General features: G+C 47.7%; 2 protein-coding genes and 1 pseudogene across 2 annotated transcripts; all 3 read left to right on the top strand.

Annotated features, from left to right (window-relative positions):
* Positions 1-8,022: 8,022 nt before the first annotated feature.
* Positions 8,023-10,885, top strand: LOC101071050 (GPN-loop GTPase 1; the record flags this gene model as incomplete). The annotated part of the gene is given in 16 exon segments (XM_029846080.1): positions 8,023-8,216; positions 8,741-8,834; positions 8,967-9,073; positions 9,184-9,221; positions 9,425-9,503; positions 9,642-9,662; positions 9,664-9,737; positions 9,905-9,927; positions 9,930-9,949; positions 10,016-10,042; positions 10,044-10,139; positions 10,141-10,167; positions 10,236-10,321; positions 10,417-10,446; positions 10,529-10,800; positions 10,878-10,885. Coding segments are annotated over 16 exon segments (1,035 nt in total), but the record flags the coding sequence as incomplete, so codon positions are not given.
* Positions 10,886-13,334: 2,449 nt separating this feature from the next.
* LOC101070825 (stathmin-4-like) lies at positions 13,335-15,275 on the top strand (annotated as a pseudogene).
* A 5,069-nt stretch (positions 15,276-20,344) lies between these two features.
* LOC115252060 (interleukin-17A-like) lies at positions 20,345-21,377 on the top strand. The gene is made up of 2 exons (XM_029846374.1): positions 20,345-20,448; positions 21,066-21,377. Exons 1-2 carry the CDS (start codon positions 20,363-20,365, stop codon positions 21,298-21,300), a joined length of 321 nt encoding a protein of 106 aa, XP_029702234.1. The 5' UTR covers positions 20,345-20,362; the 3' UTR covers positions 21,301-21,377.
* Positions 21,378-21,383: the final 6 nt, after the last annotated feature.

Genomic DNA, 21,383 nt, shown 5'->3' with positions numbered 1-21,383 from the left:
CAACCACATGATCACGTCTCATGATTGGGCGATCCGGCTGAGCAGACGCTTAATTTAATCCATCGACCTCCGTTTAAACCATCAAAACACGTACAAACGTCCTCAGCTAGCGTCAGCCACTACTTCCTGTTATGTTCCTGCACGGCGTCCCGCCGTTCGACACTTTATGGTCGTCACTTTCTCCGTCCGGGAACTTTGAAACCTTCCGATGTGACCAGCTTCAAAAATGAAACTTCCCGATTTTCTTTGCGTCATTGGAGACAGGAGCCTCCTGAACGCGTGGTGATTAGAGCGAGTCCCCGCTGACAGCGCGGCCGGCCTGAGCTCATCCTGGTGGTTCTGTCTCCTGACTTCATTAAAAATCCATTAGAGCCCGTTAATGGAGCCTTAATGAGGAGCAGCCTTCACGCTGCTCAGGGAGACCAATCACAGCGCGCCGCCAGCGCGGCGGCGGAACGCCACCCCGCACGCTTCCTCCGCTCTTCGGAACCTTCCAGCACATTCCCCACGTTTTCTCACCTTTCAGCCATGTCGGGTCACATCACGTGACACGCTTGGATCACGTGACTCATCCCGGAGATGAGGCGATGCTGAGTCATGGTAGCGGTGTGAGCAGCTTCCGCTAACATGGATGTGGACACGTGACGGAAGTTCTAGTCCTGAACCTCATTGGCTGCTGGACGGATTATTCAGCCATCAGGCAGATTTTGGTCAATTATAGAAGGATTAGGAACGTCGGGAAGCCGAGTGGCGAGGGGGCACCTCAGCTTCGACCTTAAATATGAATCCAGAAGAGGAAGACTGAGGACGAAGATGGACCTTAAATGGCTGAAAACCAGCCAATGTGGTTCAGAGAAACCTTCAGATAAACCTTCAGGCTCCACGTCGACCTTCTGGTCAAATTTTGACCATTTATTAAAAAAAGCATCAATGTAGGGAAACGATAATGGGATACCATCGACACCTCCCTGTTCCAGTGTGAACACACACACACACACACACACACACACACACACACACACACACACACACACACACACTTACTTCCCTGCTGGCAGGACTTGCAGCTCGCATGCTATTTAAATTCCTTCATGGCAGCATTCCTGGACCCCCCCCCCCCCCCCCCCCCCCCCCCCCCCCCCCGCCCCCCCTTCCCCACACACACACACACACACACACACACACAGAGTTGTAAATCGCATTAAGCTCGAACAGGCCTCTTCGACGCGTGTTGGGACCACCGGGGGCCATTACCTCGTCCATTTCAGCAGATCTCTAACTGCCTGTTACTGGAAATTAAAGCTCCTGCCTTACGGACACGCTCGCTAATGTTCGCCAAGATCGGCGCGTTATTGAGTTTTCCACGGGAGGAGGAGGAGGGGCTTCAAAGGCCTGGACCGTAATCCTGGTGACAGGAGGAGGAAGAGGAGCAGAGGCTCCCCTGTCATCTGCCCAGGAGCAGGAGCCACATTTGAAGTGTTTTTAGAACCGTATTACAGTCAAATCTGCAGTTCTTGCAGTGGCCACTGGAGGTCGGCATTGTCATCAAAGCTGATAATAGAAATCAGCTGTCCGTCTCACAGCAGGGGGTCATCGAACTGTGTTTGGTGGGCGTGGCTTATTAAGGATCTGTAACAATGACCCTCAAATTCCCGTGATGTTTGAGCTAATAAATGCTCGCGATGCTAAAGCTTTCAGCAGTCGAAACCTCACGTGAGCACCTGTGCTGAGGCCACCTGACTCTCAGAACAGGTGATCCACCTCGTACTTCTGGCTCCACCCCCACACAGCTGTGATCAAGGGACAAACAGATCCGTTAAACTTCTGAGGACTCTTTTGAAGATCCAGGAACTTTTCCCGCGTCCTCCGTCGGTGACTTTGAATTTGTTTCTTCTGAAAACGACCTCGTCCCAACTGGCTGCTCCTGATTATTCATCTGATCCTCCAATAAGGGCTGAGTCACTTTCCCCATCAGCCTCTCCTTACACCTCATTTCAGCAGAGTCCAGATGGGCCTCGGACGACCCCGGCGTCGTCAGACAAAGGTCACCAGCAGCAGAAGGAGCTCCAGCAGCTGTGACACTCGCAGAAGAAGAAGTGCGGAACAGCTAGCAGCTACCAAATGGTAGATTAAAACTATATAGAAGGAAAGGTTATCTGGAGCTGCAGGAGCCAGAACAACAACTCTGAGCAGCAGATCTTTGTTCAGCCTGACTTTCCTGATGGGATAATTTCAGTCTGGTTGTGTTTTAAGAGCTGTCAGTTCTCTGACCTGCAGGGGAGATAATATCTGCTCAATCACAACCCGTTATTATGTCCTGTCAGCGCTTCTGCTTGAAATGGAAAGATAAAAAGTGGTGTGGGGGCAGAACAATGTCAATTATGCAGTGTTGACGCAGGCGAGCGGCGGAGTGGCTTCGGCTCTTTTGGTTTTTAGTTTCTGTTTCCCCGCAGCTTCCGCTAAGGCAGCTGTGAGGCTAGCATGTAGCGATTAACAGGAAAATAAGCTCTGGTCATGCGTGATGACGACAGCAGGTGTTTATTCTGTTTTAAACCGGGACACTTTAAACCTCTTCAGGGTCGTAAAATTTCTTCTTCAAAAAGGACGATGCTACTTGCAGTTAGCTGATACAAACATAGCAGATGTTAGCTAGCTGTGGCACATATTGGCTGGATGTGTTCCCACTGGATCAGTGGAATGAAAACGTCGGAAACACCGGATGCTACGAGCTGCTAGCAGCAACGAACATAATCTCTAGTGACTCGATTAGACGTGCGTTTCCGAGGAGATCTACATTGACCCCTGGTGGGTGGCTACAGTACGGCCCACCAAGATGAAACATGCAAATTATTACTTTGTAATAAAGTAATCAGAGGTCATTATGTTGTTGATAATGCTGGGGAATCAAAAAATTAGGTTTTTGTGTCGGAGAAGGTTCCCTCACCCTCCAATTGGGCCTGTTATCACCTTCCAGCTCATAAATAATCATGTATCAATAACTTAGCTTCGCTAATAAGTTAGCTTAACTTAACTAAGCAGGATTTGACTGATTCATAGTGAGAAATCAATTAACTCTGATTATACATCCTTTTCAATTTGAACTTTATTTATATGTCCATTGGAAAACAAATATAAAAGCAGGCGAAACAAACAGGGGCACCAGGAATTACGGAGCTGATATTTGCGAGCATCATTAGAACTTGATGTTTCCTTCTGACTCCAGATCAGAGTCAGTCTGTGTTCATGCTCAGACAAGTGGAAGAGAACTAAAAACACGCTCAAATATTAGCTGACAAGCTAAAAATAACTGTTCACGTTTGCGACGGAGACAAATGACACAAGTAAACCTCTGTTCTTCCGCCCGTCTCTGCCACCGGCGCCGCTCCTCGCTCCTCTCAGCAGCCGGTGTTTAAATGCTAATGCTAACGCTGACGACCTTGAAAACCTGAGGCAGATCTCTCCAGAGCTTCCTGTCACTCAGTAATCAAACAAACCACCAGAACCGCCTCCACAAAGAGCTCTGACAAACACACGTTCCTCCATGGTATCCCTCAGGAAACATACACACACACACACACACACACACACACACACACACTGTTTATATTTAGAGTGTGAGATCAACGTTTTAATGAAAGACACCTTCCAAGATGTCCCAGTATCACCAGCCCATTTACCCTCTCTGTCCCAGTTCAGGCTCAGATCCATCGCTGATATTTGCTCCCGTTCTTTTATACTCTGGTGATTTCGTGGGTTTCTGTGGAGAACATGTTGGAGAACATGTTGGAGAACATGTTCCTTTATCCCTTCCTTGGTCTCCACCCTGAACAGAAGCAGTTTGTTCTGCATGTTCCCAGAGAAGACTTGTGGATTGTGGATTCACCTCCAAAGACACGATGGGGGGTGGAACCATCACAGGTTCCTGCTGAAGGTCTGACCAATCATTGGAAAGCAGAACATCTCTGGACGTTCATGTGGGGTCTTTCTTGTCACACCAGAACCCCTCGGGGGTCCTTTTATTTTTGGGTTTTTTCTTCTGAAGGTCCTGGTTGGAGCTCAACCAGCTGATGTCAGGGACACAGAAGGTCCACGCTGTGGTTCTCTGTAGCAGCCTTAAGATAGTCCAGAACCTGGAGAACTGCATGCAGAATTAAATCAATGGTGACCGGAGTCTGAATGACCCTAGTAAGGTCAAAGGTCATCTCAATCTCCACTGGAGCCACACTCAGATGTTCCCACTCCAGTCAGAGAATACAGAACATTTCAGATGTAAGTGAAGGTTCTTCAGCTGAGGAAAGGTTCCTGTTTCACAGAGACCTGATCCCAGGTTCCAGATCCAGCTTCTTCGTGAACGTCTGCGATCTCCTGCAGATTCCCAAGAAAAGGAACGTCTCCAGAGAACTTTGGAACGTTTTGCTGTCGTTGACGAGCACGTGGGCGGGAAAAATCTGAGAAAGAGCCTGAAGTTAACAACAACTTTTCCTCTTTCAGCCACAGCCTCAGAAAATCTGCCCTGTGGAGGCTCCGCCCACAACACACAGCTTCAAACGTTCCTCGGTCAGACGCGTGAACCGGAGCAGGAACTGATCCAGAAATGGAGGCCAACCAGCTGACCTCGGTCCTCTGAGTGTGTGTATACGGAGGAGTTTGTGGAGGAGTGGGGACCTTTCAAGCTAACGCTAACTGGAAACCAGTGCAGCGATGGTGCTAACGGTTTAACGACCCAGTGGAATCTTCTGGAAAATGAAGGTTTGTTTAAGCTAAAGTTAGCACAGCTAGCAGCTGGACTGTGATTGAAAAAGCTTCTTCTGCCTCCACGGTTCTTAAACACATGAAACAAGTTGATCTAATCTAAATATCTGAACTTCTGAGGCTGCGAGCGATGTTTGATGCCAACCACGTCCCCATCTGTCAACATTTACTCTGATTGTTTAAGTCTCGTTATCTCCCACCGCCGCCCTGTCAGACAAATCCTCGGAAAAGTCTCCTAATCTGCCAGATTCCATTCGGAGCGCCCGCAAACGCACCAGCTACGCTTAATTACCCAAAACCAATTTGCCTTTGACACAATCTCGCTTTATTTAGCGACGACCATTAAAACTTTCTCGTTCCTCAGATAATCTGACGACGTTCAAAGACGCGCACGTTTTCCGGGAGGTTTTCCCAGGTCTGTCCGGTTCATGTCTGATCCTGAATCACCCCCCCCCACTTTAATCTGTGACGTCTTTCATCCTTCATCTCTCTCCTCCTCCTCACACTTTGACCTTTGTCTTCCACAGGTTCTTATCTGCAGCCGCAGCACGCCGACCCGCGCGACGCCTCCGTTATCGCCACAGACAGAACCGTTAAATACGAAAATCTGTGACAGCGGAACGTCACGTCGGAATACCGAATGATTCCGCTGCAGCTCCGATGATTTAACGTTTGTTGTCAGCGTTGGGTTGATGGCGGCTCCACGGGCAGGTGCTGCGCAGCTTTAGCCTTTTAGCATCAACAGAAGCTTTGGGGGACATTTGTTTGTTGTTTGTTAGCGACCAGTTGTAGAAACTGGTTTTGCTGTTCTGGGTGCTGGTGTTTCCCAGCGGGTCGGTTCAGCGTCGGGCGGAAGATGAAATCGCGTTTCCTGGTGCTAAATTTCGGGAAATGAATCATTTCTGTGACGGTGATTCATCACGGCGCCATCAGATGCTGATGAGACGCGATGTTTCCTGTGGTGGCTAATGAAGCGTCCAGCTGCTAATCTGCTTCATTAAAAGCCAGGAGGAGGGAGTCGCCCTAATTACCCAGGGTGCACTGCAGGCTCATCAGTGTTTTCGTGAAGAATTGTTCAGATGGAGCTGAAAGAACCACGGCAACATTAACGACTCATTAAAGACCCCAAAGACCGTAATGAGAGGGTTTTACAGGCTGAAGAAATGCTTCTACCTGACGGCCGTCCAGGTGTGTTGTGCTACAGCTAACAACAAAAAAGTCAGGAAAATCGGTTGAAAAAATAAAATTAAAGGAGACGAATTATTAAAAAAAAATGAGGGAACAGAAACCGACCAAAGAAACTGTTTAAAGATGCTGAAGAACCAGGAAAAAACCCCGTTTAACATCCACATTACTCTTATAAATCCAACCGAAGGATTGTGGGAGCTGGCAGATGTGAGGAAGCTGTTTTCAGCTCCGCCAACATCGGCGCTCCTCTTTGTTGCTGAACATAACCTTGGAACGCGAGGGATGAAATGTTTCCCAGGCGGCAGCAAAAACAACAAGCTAGCTACAAGACAAACACAAATAACAAAGAACGAACTTAAAATTGTTTCAAAAGCCAACAGCAGCAGCAGCAATGTAATTTATAGAGGACTGAACCAGCACCTGCCTAGCATGCTACATCAAGAGGAGCTAACAGCTCTAATGGGAGCCGGACGCTAATCCCCCGGCAAACATCGCTATCGGAAACACCAAAAGTCCCAGCTCCAGTTAGAGCTGCCGAACAATAATTGGATTTCCTCAAATTTAATTGAGCTGCGTGTGTGTGTGACTGCGTGAGTGTGTGTCTCACTGTTTGTCTTCGGATTTGGAGCATTGTCGTTCCAAAATCGCCCACGTTAACCTTTGGTAGCTTTAGCCATGATAGCAGCATGGTCCCGATGTTTGGAATTTGGGGATTGACTCGGCATTGCTCTAAATCAAATCAAATTCAAATGGACAGTTGTTACCATGGCGATGAGCATATTCAGGGATGGGTCGCCAGGGCAGGAAGCCACACCCACTCATCATATGGACGCGGTAAAGAGGGCGGAGCCTCCAGAAACAGCTGAAGAAAATCTCTCCCATTTCTGAGAAATTGGAAAGGATCCAGTGATCCGGCCTCTGGGTTTCAGGACACCGGGTCATGGGACGACGTCGCTGCGGAAATGCACTTGACCTTTGACCTCCGGGCAAGAAAGCCCACTTAAATGTTCTTGAGAGAAAAATGCCAGCAAGTGGGGAGGAGATGTGACCTGCAAGAAGATTGATCGGGTGATTAACCGATAATTGATTACCAGCGCACAATCAGAGTGTGAACCGCACGCTCGCTGCTACAGGTGAGGAGCAACACACCTGATAACGGAGGATTTTACCTTCTCATCCCGGTGGAACGATTGTTTCCTCATGGCAGCGAACACGAGTCTGCACACATACGTGATGTTGGGGATTCCCGGAGCCATTGATCCTCTAGGGGGATCAATGGAGCGAGAAATTAGCTGTTAATTAACAAATATTAGTATTCACATCAGTCAGCAGGAAGCACACACAGGCGAGCACAACATTTCCAAATCCAATTCATAACTACTTTTAATTTCTTAAGTATTTCAACTAATCAATGTAAGTATACAATTGTTATGTCCTGGAGATGAAGAGGGAGTAAAAGGAGGAAGAAGAGGAACACCGCATTAGCATGTTCTCGCTGAGATATTCATTTTTTCAAAAAAGCTTTAAAATGTGCCTTTTGATATGAAAGATGTGTTTCCCGAGCAACACTCACAGAAGACTGTGAAATAATCGAGCAGTTCCTGAAAATATCGATATCGAACCAAATACTAATGATAACGAGCGTGTGGTGACACATAGTGGACAGATAATGTCAACGTTGCTGTATCATCACTGTAAAACTCATTTTATCACCAAATATGAGACCTCACAACGTGAAATATGCTAAATTCACCTCAGACCTTTAAATCATTTGTGCTTGGCATTAAGTAATATTCCACAACATATTCTATAGTTTCTGCATAAAGGTATCTGTGATTTACATAATAAGGTGCAGTCATTGCTATGACAACTGCGCTGTAACTAGAAATAGGCCTACTCTCATCTACTTTTGAAATCGTGAATAAATTTATACGTGAAATTATACGTCTGTGATTCCCTCCGATTGTTAACTGCTGCCCTCTGGTGGTTGCTTTTTTCACCTTCATTCACTGCAGATTTACGTCTACGACAGTTTCACGACAGTTACCGGCACCTCTACGGCAACCAGCTCAGTCGTAATTCAAGACACATGGCGGCCTGCGCTCGACCTCGGCGTGTCGATGCTGCGGAGGTTGTGACGGACCTTCCGGAGGCTTCTGCTGCGGGGACAGACGGCATTCCCCCGGCCGCTGGTGCCGCTGCTGCTGCCCGGGATTAAGCCTGTGTGTCTGATCGTGCTGGGCATGGCAGGCTCCGGGAAAACCACCTTTGTTCAGGTGAGGCAGCTACGGCGGCTAACGGTAGCTAACTGCGCGAGGCTCTGTCGGATGTCAACAAAACGACACGGAGGTGATTTCTGGAGAAAACAGATAACTTGTAACTGGTTATATTAGTTATAATGAACTTCAACCTGTCAATTTAACATTTTTCAAGTCCTCGTAGTCCAATTCACGACATAAAGACATTTCTAGGTCCATCTGTCCATCACCAGGTGTGTGTCCAGCCTGGTCCTGCTCAAGGTTTCTTCCCGTTTAATAGAGTTTTTTCTGCAACTGTTGTTTTGGTTTTCTGCGCAAGAGTCTGTAATTAAAGTAGAATTTATTATTTGACATACATTGGTGTTTTCAGCGGGGGTTTTAAAAGATGTGAAGGACTGTGTGGTATTAAATAATATGGGACTGGAATGAAATAATTCCTACTCAAACATTCCATTTTGCTCCAAACCCCATTCGTGCTGCTCTTTTCTTGTTCTGTACCAGCAGAAGACTGAAGTTGACAGGTTTTTTTGTCTGTCCTGCAGAGACTGACGGCTCACCTTCACTCTGTCAAATCTCCACCCTACGTCATCAACCTGGACCCTGCCGTCCATGAAGTACCGTTCCCTGCCAACATCGGTGAGGACCGACGTTTGGACCCGTTTGCTGTTTTAGTGGCGTTGGTTTCATAATCTCCAATATTATTTTATCAGCAAAAATTAGCCCTTGTTGGGGAGGATTTAGTTCTTCTTTCTGTCCTCTGTCCTCCAGATATCAGAGACACGGTCAACTACAAGGAGGTGATGAAACAGTACGGCCTCGGACCCAACGGGGGCATCGTGACCTCCCTCAACCTGTTTGCCACCCGCTTTGATCAGGTGACTCACTCTGACCAGCTAGGAGGAAAGTAGATTTAAGTCAGCAGGGAGAGAACAGGATGTGCCCTGTCCCCATAATGCAGGTTATTTAAAGTGTGTGTGTCCTGCAGGTGATGCAGTTCATAGAGAAGAAGCAACAGAACCACAGGTCAGCATCATTAACTACTGAATCCTGCAGATAATCTCATTGTGTTGCGCTGTTGCGTTCAGGTTAGCTGGTATTTAAACACCTTTGGTTAGTGTGAAACCAGCTGTGTCGTCACTGGTGAGAGTTGACAGGAAGTAGTTCAGCTCCAGGGGGATTGCTGCCTCCTGCTGGAAATTGATGTTCTACCTGACCTGAACCCACAGGTATGTGCTGATTGACACCCCGGGTCAGATTGAAGTCTTTACTTGGTCTGCATCAGGGACCATCATCACGGAGGCCCTGGTAGGTCCACACACAGTCTACAGACGCTGACAGTCAGGAAGGTAGATGGTGCCCCCTGGTGGCTGGCTGCAGTGTTGGATAGAACTTCAGTTCTCTTCAGATGAGTCTCTGCTGCAGCCTGTTTGTCTTTTCTTTCAGGCGTCGTCGTTCCCCTGCGTTTGTCATCTATGTGATGGACACGTCCCGTAGTGTCAAACCCCGTCACTTCATGTCCAACATGCTGTATGCCTGCAGGTGCGTCCTCGGAGCCCAGTCCTCAGGGGCCACCGGGTTTTCTGACCTCCAGTGCTGTGATGATCAGAAATCTTTTTTATTTTCAAATGAAAATAAATGATCGCAGACCAACTTCACCAGCTTCTCTCTGAGCTAACTGGAGTTTTCCCTGTTTTCTCCCCATCCAGTATCCTCTACAAGACCAAACTTCCTTCATCGTGGTCATGAACAAGGTGAGCTCACTTCCTGTCTGCCTGTGACCTCTGACCCTCCTCCCATGACCCTGTGCTGGTGTACAGACTGACATCATCGACCAAGCTTTTTGCGGTGATGGAATGGATGCAGGAATTCGAGGTGTTCCAGGACGCCCTGAACCCAGGAGACCTGTATGTGAGCAACCTGACGCGCTCCATGAGCCTGGTGCCTGGATGAGTTCTACGCAAACCTGAGGGTACGTTGGCTACTGTTGGAGGGAGGCTTCTTAGAAAGGATGATGGTCAACACAGCAGCTGTTTGCAGGTGGTGGGCGTGTCTGCCGTCACAGGAAGTGGATTAGACAAGCTGTTCGTTCAGGTGGAGGGACGCTGCCCAGGAGAGTACGAGCGGTGAGTCGATTGTGTCAATCAAACTTGTACCTAAATACTGAAGCCCTGCCCCGTTTTCCATGCCAAACATTCTGTCCACTTCCTCCCGCTCACAGGGATTATCGCCCCGAGTACGAGAGACTTCCGTAAAGAGCTGGTACGTGTATGTGAGGGTGTGCACCTGCACGGTGTGTGCCGCCATGCCTCCTACTCACTTCCTGTTGACAGGTGGAGGCTCAGAACAGGAGCAGCAGGAGCAGCTGGAGCGACTCAGGAAGACCTGGAGCCGTTGACATGGCGACCACAGTCTCTGACAGGTTATGGTATCGCTGTGATCGGAGGTTGTCAGATTTCCGACGTATTTATTGGTTGTGTGGCTGACTTCCTGTCGGCAGAAGAAGCCGACGTGGCTGGACCCAGCGACTTCATCATGACCCGGGGTAACCGTGACGACGAAGAGGAGGCTGCGTCAGACAGTGACACAGATGACGACCATAAAGGTGAGGAAACAAACAAACAAATGCATGTTCAATAGGTTTTATGAGGAGCCTAACAGGTATCACGCTTTGTTTTCCAGCGACAGAGGGAGTAAAGAGAGGGACGCTTTTGGGAACTTCCTGACTGCCAGGAAAGAAGCAGTTCAGATCCGAAACAGGAAGTGCGCGCCGCATGACGGCTGTTAGCATTTCCTGTTAAGATAGGCAGTGGAGCTGGAACCATCTCTGATTTTTTTTCTTTTCTCCAAGTGTTTTGAGCTGAGGCCTCTTCATCAGCAGGATCATCACCTGAGGTTACGGATGAAATCGCTGCCTGTGTGGACATGAAGGGCCACAACAAGAAATACACGTACACGGGTTAATTATCGGAAATGTTCTTTCTCCCCCATAAGATAAAAAGTTATATTTTTATATAAAAAATCATCTTTTCTGTTTTGTTGTGAAAGTGGTAAAATACTTTTTAATCACCTGCCAAATAATAAAAAAAAGATCTTTTTACTCTAAAGTTGTTTTGACGTCTGTGATTTGCAAAGGTGCTGTTGTCGTTAGCATCGTGCTAGCATCAGGCTAACTGGCTGGAGTTTGGACGTGTGACACAGTGCAGGTTTTATGTTTGTTACATTTCATTTGAGGGTTTTTGGACCATTAATACAAAAACTGAAACTGACGAGGCGTGAGCAGGAAAAAGGAGGAATATGAAATATATATATCTCGCTGTGTGAAGGCTGAATGAATCGTCTTCGCCCGTACGCCTACACGCTTCGCTCAGATCCGGATGGAATGCTGAAAGAGCAGCTGACTTCATTCTCACACTCCAGGATCCCTGAATGTCAGATTGTTCACGGTCTCATCTCCACCTGACAGACGGATGCAGCACGAACCGGATCGGCTCAGGTCCAGTATGGACCAGTAAACCTCTGGACTGGGAGGACAGATGGCGGATGGTTGGACGGGTGGAGCAGCAGCGCTGCTGATATAGGCGACCACGGGGGAGCCGTGTGAGATCACGCTCGCTCTCATGCTCAGTGGGCTAGCTCAAGACAGACGCTCTCAGTCACGGACGGCTCGCCAACGCGAACGCGCCTCACGACTGCCGGCTGTCGTGAGGCGCCCACACCTCTGAACTGGTCTCAACTGGTCTCAACTGGCAGCCTCTGTTCACACAGTCGTGTGCTCCCCCACTCCTGGACAGAAGAGCAACCACCAACGTGTGTGTGTGTGTGTGGTGTGTGTGCGGTGGTGCGGCTTGTGTGTGTGTGTGTGTGTGTGTGTGTGTGGTGTGTTGTGTGTGTCTGTGTGTGTGTGTGTCTGTGGTGTGTGTGTGTGTGTGTGTGTGTCTGTGTGTGTGTGTGTGTGCGTGCGTGTGCTGGTTTCATACCTGTGCATGTTGCTCTAATCTAACTTCTGCAGATGGCTCATGTGGTGACCTTGTCGCTGACATCATTGCCCGAACCCAGACGTGATGTCATCGCTTCCAGTTAAACTTCTGGTCGCCACTCTTCCATGTTAGCCCGCCCACCACCACATCTCACCTAAAAACACATCGGTGTGCTGCACACCACACAGGCACCCTGCTGCATTCCACACACACCCACCACACACACACCCACACACACACACACACCAACAATGGTGTTCTGGCAGCTTGATTGGCTGCAGGTGACATCATCAGTTGAGATGGAGAATTTTCTTGCTTGCTGCTGCCAGCATCCGCTCATCTCCCAACACACACACACACACACTGCAGCTGCATGACATCATCTGGTTCTGTGGAGGGTGGTGTGGTCAGGGACACTGTGTTCTGCTCTGGTTGCATGATGGGAACTGTAGTTTCCAGAATATGATGGAAATTCAGGCATGACATTGATTTATAGCACTAATTTAAGACAAAGCCCAACATGTTTGGTGATAAAATGGGTCATTCATTTACATATTCTAGCACATTTGTGTGCACGTAGTATGCACACAAAGGCAAATTAGTGAGGGTTATTCCCCTCTCTAAATTCCAGAATCTCCCCAGAACCACGATCAGACTCTTGCCTCAATGTCTCAGTGCTGAGTTTGTGGTTTAATCTTCAGAATGTAAACAATTAATCTAAAGCCAAAAACACCTGAAAATCTTTAAAGGTGATTCTTTCATTTCCAGATGCTAATGTATGCTAATCAGTGGGCTGTTTTTAGGGTCATTATATCATGTGCGTTTATAATTTGTTACATTTATGTGTCACATGTTTGCAGTGACATCATCACCATCAAGCCTTTATCAGAGATCCACGTCACGCTGACCAGTAAAACCAGTTAAACCTGTTCATCTGATGTTTGATGGAACTCCTGTTCATATTAGCACATTTCTGTTGGTGAACACACACACACACACACACACACACACACGCACACACATTTTCGCTGGGACCAATCAGAGCCCAGTCTCAGTGGTAGCCAATCAGAGACCTGCTGGATGATGTCATGCAGCAGCTGCTGTTAGTGCTGATGCTTCTGTGCTGCAGCTTCAGTGTGAGCGAGAGAGAGAGAAAGGAGAAGACTGCAGGGTGAGTGTTTCACGCACACACACACACACTCACACACAACACCACACACACACACACACAATGGTATTTTTGTTGCTTTTAAGAGCACGTTGTGTCGTGCAGCAGCAGTTTTCTTTCTGTCGTTTTGGTAATTTTAGTGCTGCAGCTCAACTCTGCAGGTGATGCGCTAACCAGCAGCAATGACATCATTGCTTTCCCCATACACACACGCACACACACACACACACACACACACAAGTACATACACCTACACCTGCTTGGTGATTCGGTGGTCAAACGACAGCGTATAGATGCATATTTTTCAGTAAACAAGTGTTTCTCAGCGCCTCCACTCATCCACACCCCCACGTTCTCATCCTCTTCCTTCTGTAGCCGAAGGTTCTCTCGGAGCTTAGTCTGTCAGGCTCAGATCTGCAGCTGGATCTTCATTCTGAAAACCTTCTGAAGGTCTCACTGAAGTGTTCTCTGTGTCCTCAGGATCTGACACTACCTCACCAGCAACCATGACCCTGGAAGGTACAAAACTCTTCTGATTGTTCTGAATGATGCATGTTCGGACTGATCCTGTTGATCTTCTGACTGATCCTGTTGATGTTCTGACTGATTCCTGAATGTTCTGACCCATCATGCTGGTGCTGTCTGTTCCTTCTGACTGTTGCTTCTGATGCTCTGACTGATCCTGTCGATCTTCTGACTGATCCCATTAATGTTCTGCCTGATCCTGTTGATGATGCGACTGACACTGCTGAAGTTCTAACCGGTCCTGCTGACATACCGACTGATCTGTTGATGTTCTGCCTCTTCCTGCAGTTTACAGACAGAAGATGCGAGAGCTCCCCCTGGTGTCTCTCTTCTGTTCATGCATCCTCCCTGAGCTCCGAGACTCCGCTGACAAGAAGGAAGGTGAGCACAGCTGTCGTGCGATGCAGTGACGTCATCGCGATGTCAGCAGCATCCTGTTGATGACATCATGGTGAAGGTTTCCTCTGACTGGCGGTTCCTCTGGCTCATTTTGCAGCGGTTGTCGTGGATCTGAACCTGTGCGATATCCGCGACATGGAGGTGATCGAGCTGAGTAAGCGTCCCAGTGGACACGCCTTTGAAGTCATCTTAAAACCACCTACCTTTGATGGCAGCCCTGACCTGAAGGTGACCACACCCCCTCGCCAAAAACCCTCTTTGGAGGAAATCCAGAAGAAGCTGGATGCTGCCCACGAGAGAAGGAAGGTGTGTGGAACCTCTAAGGAAAAGAAAGATTCGATTGACTAATCATTGAGACATGTGTTGATCAGTGTTTATATCAAATAATTTATATGCAACAAAGGGAAAACAGGCTGTTTCCATGACTACAGAGGGCTTTTTTTTTTTTTACTAGATTTAGAAAGAAAGAGATGACAAATTAGAATTCCAGGAGTTTCTTTTTTTTATTCCAGTATTGAATTCTTCAATTCCAGCATCTTGTTTTGTATGTTTTATTTTGTATTTTGTGGTTTCACTCCTGCTGTTGTCGCCCTCTAGTGTCAGGAAGCAGAGCTTCTGAAGCATTAGCTGAGCGACGGGAGCACGAGCGAGAAGTGGCCCAGAAAGCTTTGACCAAAGAGCGCTGCAGCGACAGTGAGCGCCTACAGATGCCCTTGAAGGCACCGCAGGAGGAGGAGGAGCTGCAGAGTGTGGAGGTGAGGAAGAAGAGGCGGAAGCATGGGAGGACATGTTGGTTTTCCTTATTTTGTTATTTTATGTGACCAAATTGTGGAGGATCAGGAAGTTTTCTGCTGTGTTAGCTAGCGTGTGCTAGCAAGCCTGCTAACTGCCCACTCCTGCTCACAGGTGTCCTGATGGCCTGATCACAACACAAGCTGAAATTCACTCAGAGGCAGTTTTTGGAGGGTTGAGTCGTCACTCGGCGCCGCTCCGACACAAAGCGACTCTGAAAAGAGAGAAGAAATTGGAGGACCGAGACTTTCTTCTTCATCATAAAAACTCTCTTGATGTAAAAAGAAAAAAAGCTGCCATTTGATTAATCACATGGGAGCTGATGGGAGTTTACTTTCCGTTACCATGCCAATGGAGCCAAAGTGTTTTCACTGCATTTTCGTCCCACAATGGTGTTTAACATGAGTCATCCATGACTGATTCCTCACCTGTCTCCACTTGAAGCAGCACTTTGGACGGTTTCATCAGCGTCAGGTTCTCCTTGAACCTGTGTCACAGGAGCGAAGGATCCACCCCAGGACACGCGTGGCTTTAAATCACAGTCAAGAGACAAAAACAGACAAAAACGCACCAAACTGGGACAAGAAACCCCCCAAAAAGATAAACCTTTGAACTCACGGACTTCCTAGATTCTCTTTGATGTTACCAAATTCAAAACACTGCGGGGAAAATTAGCACGTTAGCTTTTCAGTGGCGTGAAGCCGAATTTCCTGCTGTCGATGTTTGTGAGATGGCTGCAAACAAAACGTGTGTGATGCTGCGTCAACAAATAACAGCTAAGTGAATCTGCTAGCTTCAAGGCGTTGTGTGTGTTGTGTGTGTGTGGTGTGGTGTGGTGGGGTGTGTGTGTGTGTGTGGACAGGAGGAGGACAGGAGGAGGATGACAATAACTGTACAGAAATTACTATATTTTCAACTGGAGAATAAAACAATGACTCTTTTGCTTGTTTGTTTTATTAATTTAAAAAACCACATCTAATAATAAATATAATAAAGTGAAGATCAAAACTCCTTAAATTAAAAATTCATTGACACAATAAATCCATAAATAGAAACATCATCATCTCTTTGGTTGTGAGGTTAAATTTTCAGTGTTTCCAACCAAAGAGGTAGTCGAGATCCAGCCAATCGCAGAGCAGCATTAAAATTATATTATGTTATTGGAAATAAATTAATACAATCAAAATCACTGAACTAAAATAACACCATAAAAAATCTACTTAGATTGGGAATTTACACATGCTGTGTAAACTAATACCGTTAAACCTGCTACTTAATAATTGAAAAACAAACGGATTCATCCGACGGTGCCGGTCCTCCATCCAAAACTCCGTCGGACCGATCCAGGATCGGCTCTTCATTGGTGGTGCAGGACGACGGGGCGGATGCAGGTGCAGCCCACGGCGACGAGGCGCGACTCCAGACGGAAGTGGTAACTGTGCCCCGCCCTTCCTCTGAGCTGACCTTGCGCAGCAGCAGCACCTGGCGCATGATGGGTTTGGACTCCAGGCTCTGGTCCTCCTGGCCCTCGGAGTCCAGACAGCCTCGGAACAAGCAGCGGGCCTCTGCCAGCGGCGGGAAGAGAGAGGCGTCGGGGAGATGCTGCACAGAGCAGAGGAACAAAAACCTGTGAGCAAGTGTGTGTTTCTACACTTGCTACAGACCCAAATCCTCATTCTACTAGCAAAGAGGACATTTGGGCTGGTCCTCATAAAGATAGAAGTACAGTAAAAGTGTGTCTTCTCACTTGTATGTCAGGGTGAGATGGAGACGTTTCCAGCGGCCTGATGTTCTGGGTCACAACCAAATCTTTGGATCGAGCTGTAGGGGACCGTTTCCATGACAGCAGGCGACTTCTTGTTTGCCTTCACTGAGCGTTTCAAATGGCCGCCTGGTCTTGGAAGCGCCGCCGCCAGTGCCGCCACCATCATCATCACCGCTAACATGCCGACGGTCTGGAAGAGCAGAAATCAACATCAGCCTGAACCAAATTCCACGATTCAGAGGAGAAAACAAGAGGATCCGTTTCGAAGGAACTGAAGAGAAAACGACTGATGAATAATCGTGGTCGGAATTCTGATATTTAATCCATCAACCCAATTCTAAACCTCCCTGAACAGGGTCGGTGGTGGATGGAGATGCCTTCAGGGAGAGGTAGGGGCCACCCTGGGCAGGTGGGGCCACCCTGGGCAGGTGGGGTCACCCTGGGCAGGTGGGGCCACCCTGGACAAGTGGGGCCACCCTGGACAAGTGGGGTCACCCTGGGCAGGTGGGGCCACCCTGGGCAGGTGGGGTCACCCTGGGCAGGGGGGCCACCTGGACAAGTGGGGGCCACCCTGGGCAGGTGGGGCCACCCTGGGCAGGTGGGGCCACCCTGGACAAGTGGGGCCACCTGGGCAGGTGGGGCCACCCTGGGCAGGTGGGGCCACCCTGGTTAAGGGGCATCACGGGGCGACATGCAGCCATTAACACCTGAGGTCAGTTTTAGTGTTTTGACATAACAAGGTGGGAAAACCCGGAGAACCCGAGGAGAACCAGAGGAGAACCCGAGGAGAACCAGAGGAGAACCAGAGGAGAACCCGAGGAGGAAACCAGAGGAGAACCCGAGGAGAACATGAAGACGCCACACACAGAAAAGCGGCCCCCTCTCACTGCGAGGCTGCGAACCACCACGCCGCTCGTTGTCAAATTATTTCAGACTGATCCATTTTAAGTTATCGATTAACAATAACAATTATATTTAGAAACATCGCTGAAATGATCGTTAACATTTATTTCTATCTCTGATTTTAAAGTAAAGGATCTTACCATTGTTGCTTTGGAGTGGCCCATGATACGTTCACGCATTCTTGCTCGTTAGGCTCCTCGGACTCGACTGGAGGTTGGGTTTCTTGTCTTCTTCTCCTGTTTCGTTGGTGTTCTGCTGCCCATGAGGCCGAGCGCTGCCATTTATCCTGAGAGCTGCTGTCGGTTTCCACAATGATGTCCCTCCACTGTCGATCCTCGTCTTTGACCACAGCAAACCCAGCTTGCACGATGAGTGGCAATGGGCGACCCACTTTCAGAAGTCGAGGGTTACATTGTGCGCACTAACGGTGCAGCAGCTTTTCTAGGTCACCTTCCCGTCTGCAGCATCATAAGTTCACCGCTGGAATTTACATGAAAAATCCAAACGAATCCAAACCTCGTAAAATCCATCTTACACGTCAGCTTTTCCATTATTGGTTCCAGCTCCACGCCCCACCTGTCAATCGCTATAGGATCTATTTATTGATTAACTGACTGTTAGCTTTAGCTCTGTAGTTCATTTTTAGCACTGTCATAATTTCAGTTCTGTCTCACTTTGGCGAAAACTACATTGTTTGTGGACAAATGTGAGCGTTTCCATTTCTAACATTTCATTACCCAGAATGCAACTCTGCCACCATCAGCTGAGTTGAGTTGAGTTGAGTGAGTTGAGTTGAGTGAGTTGAGTTGAGTTGAGTTGAGTGAGTTGAGTTGAGTTAAGTTAAGTTAAGCTAAGCTAAGTTAAGTTAAGTTAGAATAAAATAAGACAGGTTAAGTTAGTTGCAATAGGTTAAGTTGAGATGAGATAAGATACGATACGTGTTAAGATAAGTTAAGATAAGTTAAATTAAGTTAAGTTAGGATAAGAGAAGAAAGACAATACAAGACAGGTTAAGTTAACTTAAATTGAGATTTAAGTTGAGTTAAGATAAGTAAGATAAGATAAGTTGAGAAAGTTAAGAAAGTGCGTTACGTTAAGTTAAGTTACGTTAAGTTACGTTAAGTACAGACTAGTTAAGTTACGTTAAGATAAGATAAGATAAGATAAGATAAGATAAGATAAGATAAGATAAGATAAGATAAGATAAATTAGGACAAGATTTTCCACTGTTTGTGCTGCAGTGGGGACGTTTGCAGTGTGATTAATCAGTAATCAATATCACACACGTTGTGCTCCAGGCTTCTCCGACTGAGCCTAAATGTTTGACGACAGGATTAAATCTGAGTCACCTTTTTACGTCATTAGCTTTAGCACTGCGGCTGCTTTGATGTGAGGTACAAATCTCATGACCACATGACAGTAGTGTGGTCTCAGCCCGGGCCCCCGCTGTACCCCAGCGCCCCCTCTGAACGCCCTGCGACACTCATGCGATGCAGGATGCCACAGGGGTTTGTCGATGACGGGATTGTGCCGCAGGTTAGCCTGGTTCGACTGATCATGATGATGATGTCAATCACCTTGAGAGGTCAGCGTCATTATTAGTATTTGATCTGACGATCAGTTGAAGATGCTTGTTTCAGTGCTAGCATCGTCACTAAAATGTCGTACAGCTAATACTGATGTGAGGCTGCTGAAAACCAACTTTTTTCAACGTTGAATAAAGAGTAACAAAAATCCTCACAGAAAAGACGTGTGTTGTCATGGATATGGTGCCCTAAAGTGGAGCTAAAGCAACATGACGGTAAACGTGAAGAGGATGCTCAGGTTCCCCGATGGCTGCAGGTGACGCACCACCCGAAAAATGCTGATGTTGTGACAGTAACCACGGCTCACAAACAACCCCGTGATTTCTGAGATGAGCGCTTCCTGTCAAACCAGGTCAGAGGCATGTTGCTTTAGTTCGTGGAATGACTGATTTTGAACCTCAACATTGACCACATCAGCGGTGTCAGCATGGGGGGGGCCATCGGCATCTCCATGTAGGGAAACAGGAAACTGAATTAAAATGCAATCACCTTTTGCCACAGTTTTTAATTAGAATCTATGACAGCCCTTTCCTGTCCTTATTTATTCGTTGTTTTAGCACGATAGCTAGCATCTTAGTTAATGTTTGCTTTGCTGACAAACCAATAAAAACAAAAATGGTGCTAGCCAGTGTTAGCGGATGATGGTGGCCTTCTTTTCTTTGCTGGCTCTCGACAAGCCTCATCGAGATAAGCATGCGATAGATCAAATAATATATGTGGCTGCAGATGTTATCAGGAATGTAAATGAGTCAGCAGAAATCTCCCCTGCTTGTCAGACGTGATCATCAGCTCACCTCACATCCTTATCTGATCACAGATTGTTATAAAGCCCGAGAAAGGTGGCGCCGCCGGCATCAGATGCTGAGGAAGATGGTGCTGAGAAGCTGCAGCGTGGTGGCTCTGCTGGTGAGCATCTTCATTTTACCATCACAACTCTCAGTCCAGCCGTTTTCATTCTGCTTCCTCCTGCAGATCAGTTGCAGTGCATTGTGGGGATTCTCCCACTCTTCCAGGCCTAAACTCCTCCTCCTTCTCCTAAATGTGACGCCATGGTGGCCTTCTCCTCGCAGACCTCCTCCTTGTCTGAAGGAGCTGGTGCCATCCACAGCCGCTCGCTGTCGCCATGGAGATGGAGGTCAGTGTGTTGTGAGAGGTTGGCTGAATGATTTATTGTGCAGTGGAGACCTGACGCTTGAACCTTTGAACTGGTGTTAAATTGGTCTTGATCTGGTCTTGAGCTGGTCTTGAACTGGTCTTGAACTGGTGTTAAATTGGTCTTGATCTGGTCTTGAACTGGTCTTGAACTGGTCTTGATCTGGTCTTGATCTGGTCTTGATCTGGTCTTGATCTGGTCTTGAACTGGTCTTGAACTGGTGTTAAATTGGTCTTGATCTGGTCTTGATCTGGTCTTGAACTGGTCTTGAACTGGTCTTGATCTGGTCTTGAGCTGGTCTTGAACTGGTCTTGAACTGGTGTTAAATTGGTCTTGATCTGGTCTTGAACTGGTCTTGATCTGGTCTTGATCTGGTCTTGATCTGGTCTTGATCTGGTCTTGAACTGGTCTTGAACTGGTGTTAAATTGGTCTTGATCTGGTCTTGATCTGGTCTTGAACTGGTCTTGATCTGGTCTTGATCTGGTCTTGAACTGGTCTTGATCTGGTCTTGAACTGGTCTTGAACTGGTCTTGAACTGGTCTTGAACTGGTCTTCTGTCAGCTCTCTGTGGGACCCTCACAGCTCTCTGTGCACTCAGGTCAACCACGGTCAAGAACCGCATCCCGACCACCCTGTGGGAAGCCGAGTGCACCAGCCGCTTCTCCTCTGGTCCCAGACTTGGCCAGCCTGAAGTCCATAATCTGAACTCGGTTCCAATCTACCAGAATATCCTGGTTCTGACCCGGCAGAATAACAGTCACTGCTACACCGCGTCATTTCAACTGGTGGCTGTGGGCTGCACGAGTGTACGAGCCACGATCAGCCACAGCTAAGCCAGAGCACCTGGACCTGGACCTGGACCTGGACCTGGAATATTGTCAATATAACATATAATGTTTTTCCCCTTAACAACAAT

The sequence above is a fragment of the Takifugu rubripes genome, chromosome 13, assembly GCF_901000725.2.
Source record: "Takifugu rubripes chromosome 13, fTakRub1.2, whole genome shotgun sequence".
NCBI classification, from domain to species: domain Eukaryota; kingdom Metazoa; phylum Chordata; class Actinopteri; order Tetraodontiformes; family Tetraodontidae; genus Takifugu; species Takifugu rubripes.
Note: the sequence above shows the minus strand (reverse complement) of the source record. Positions and strands in the feature narration are given on the sequence as shown.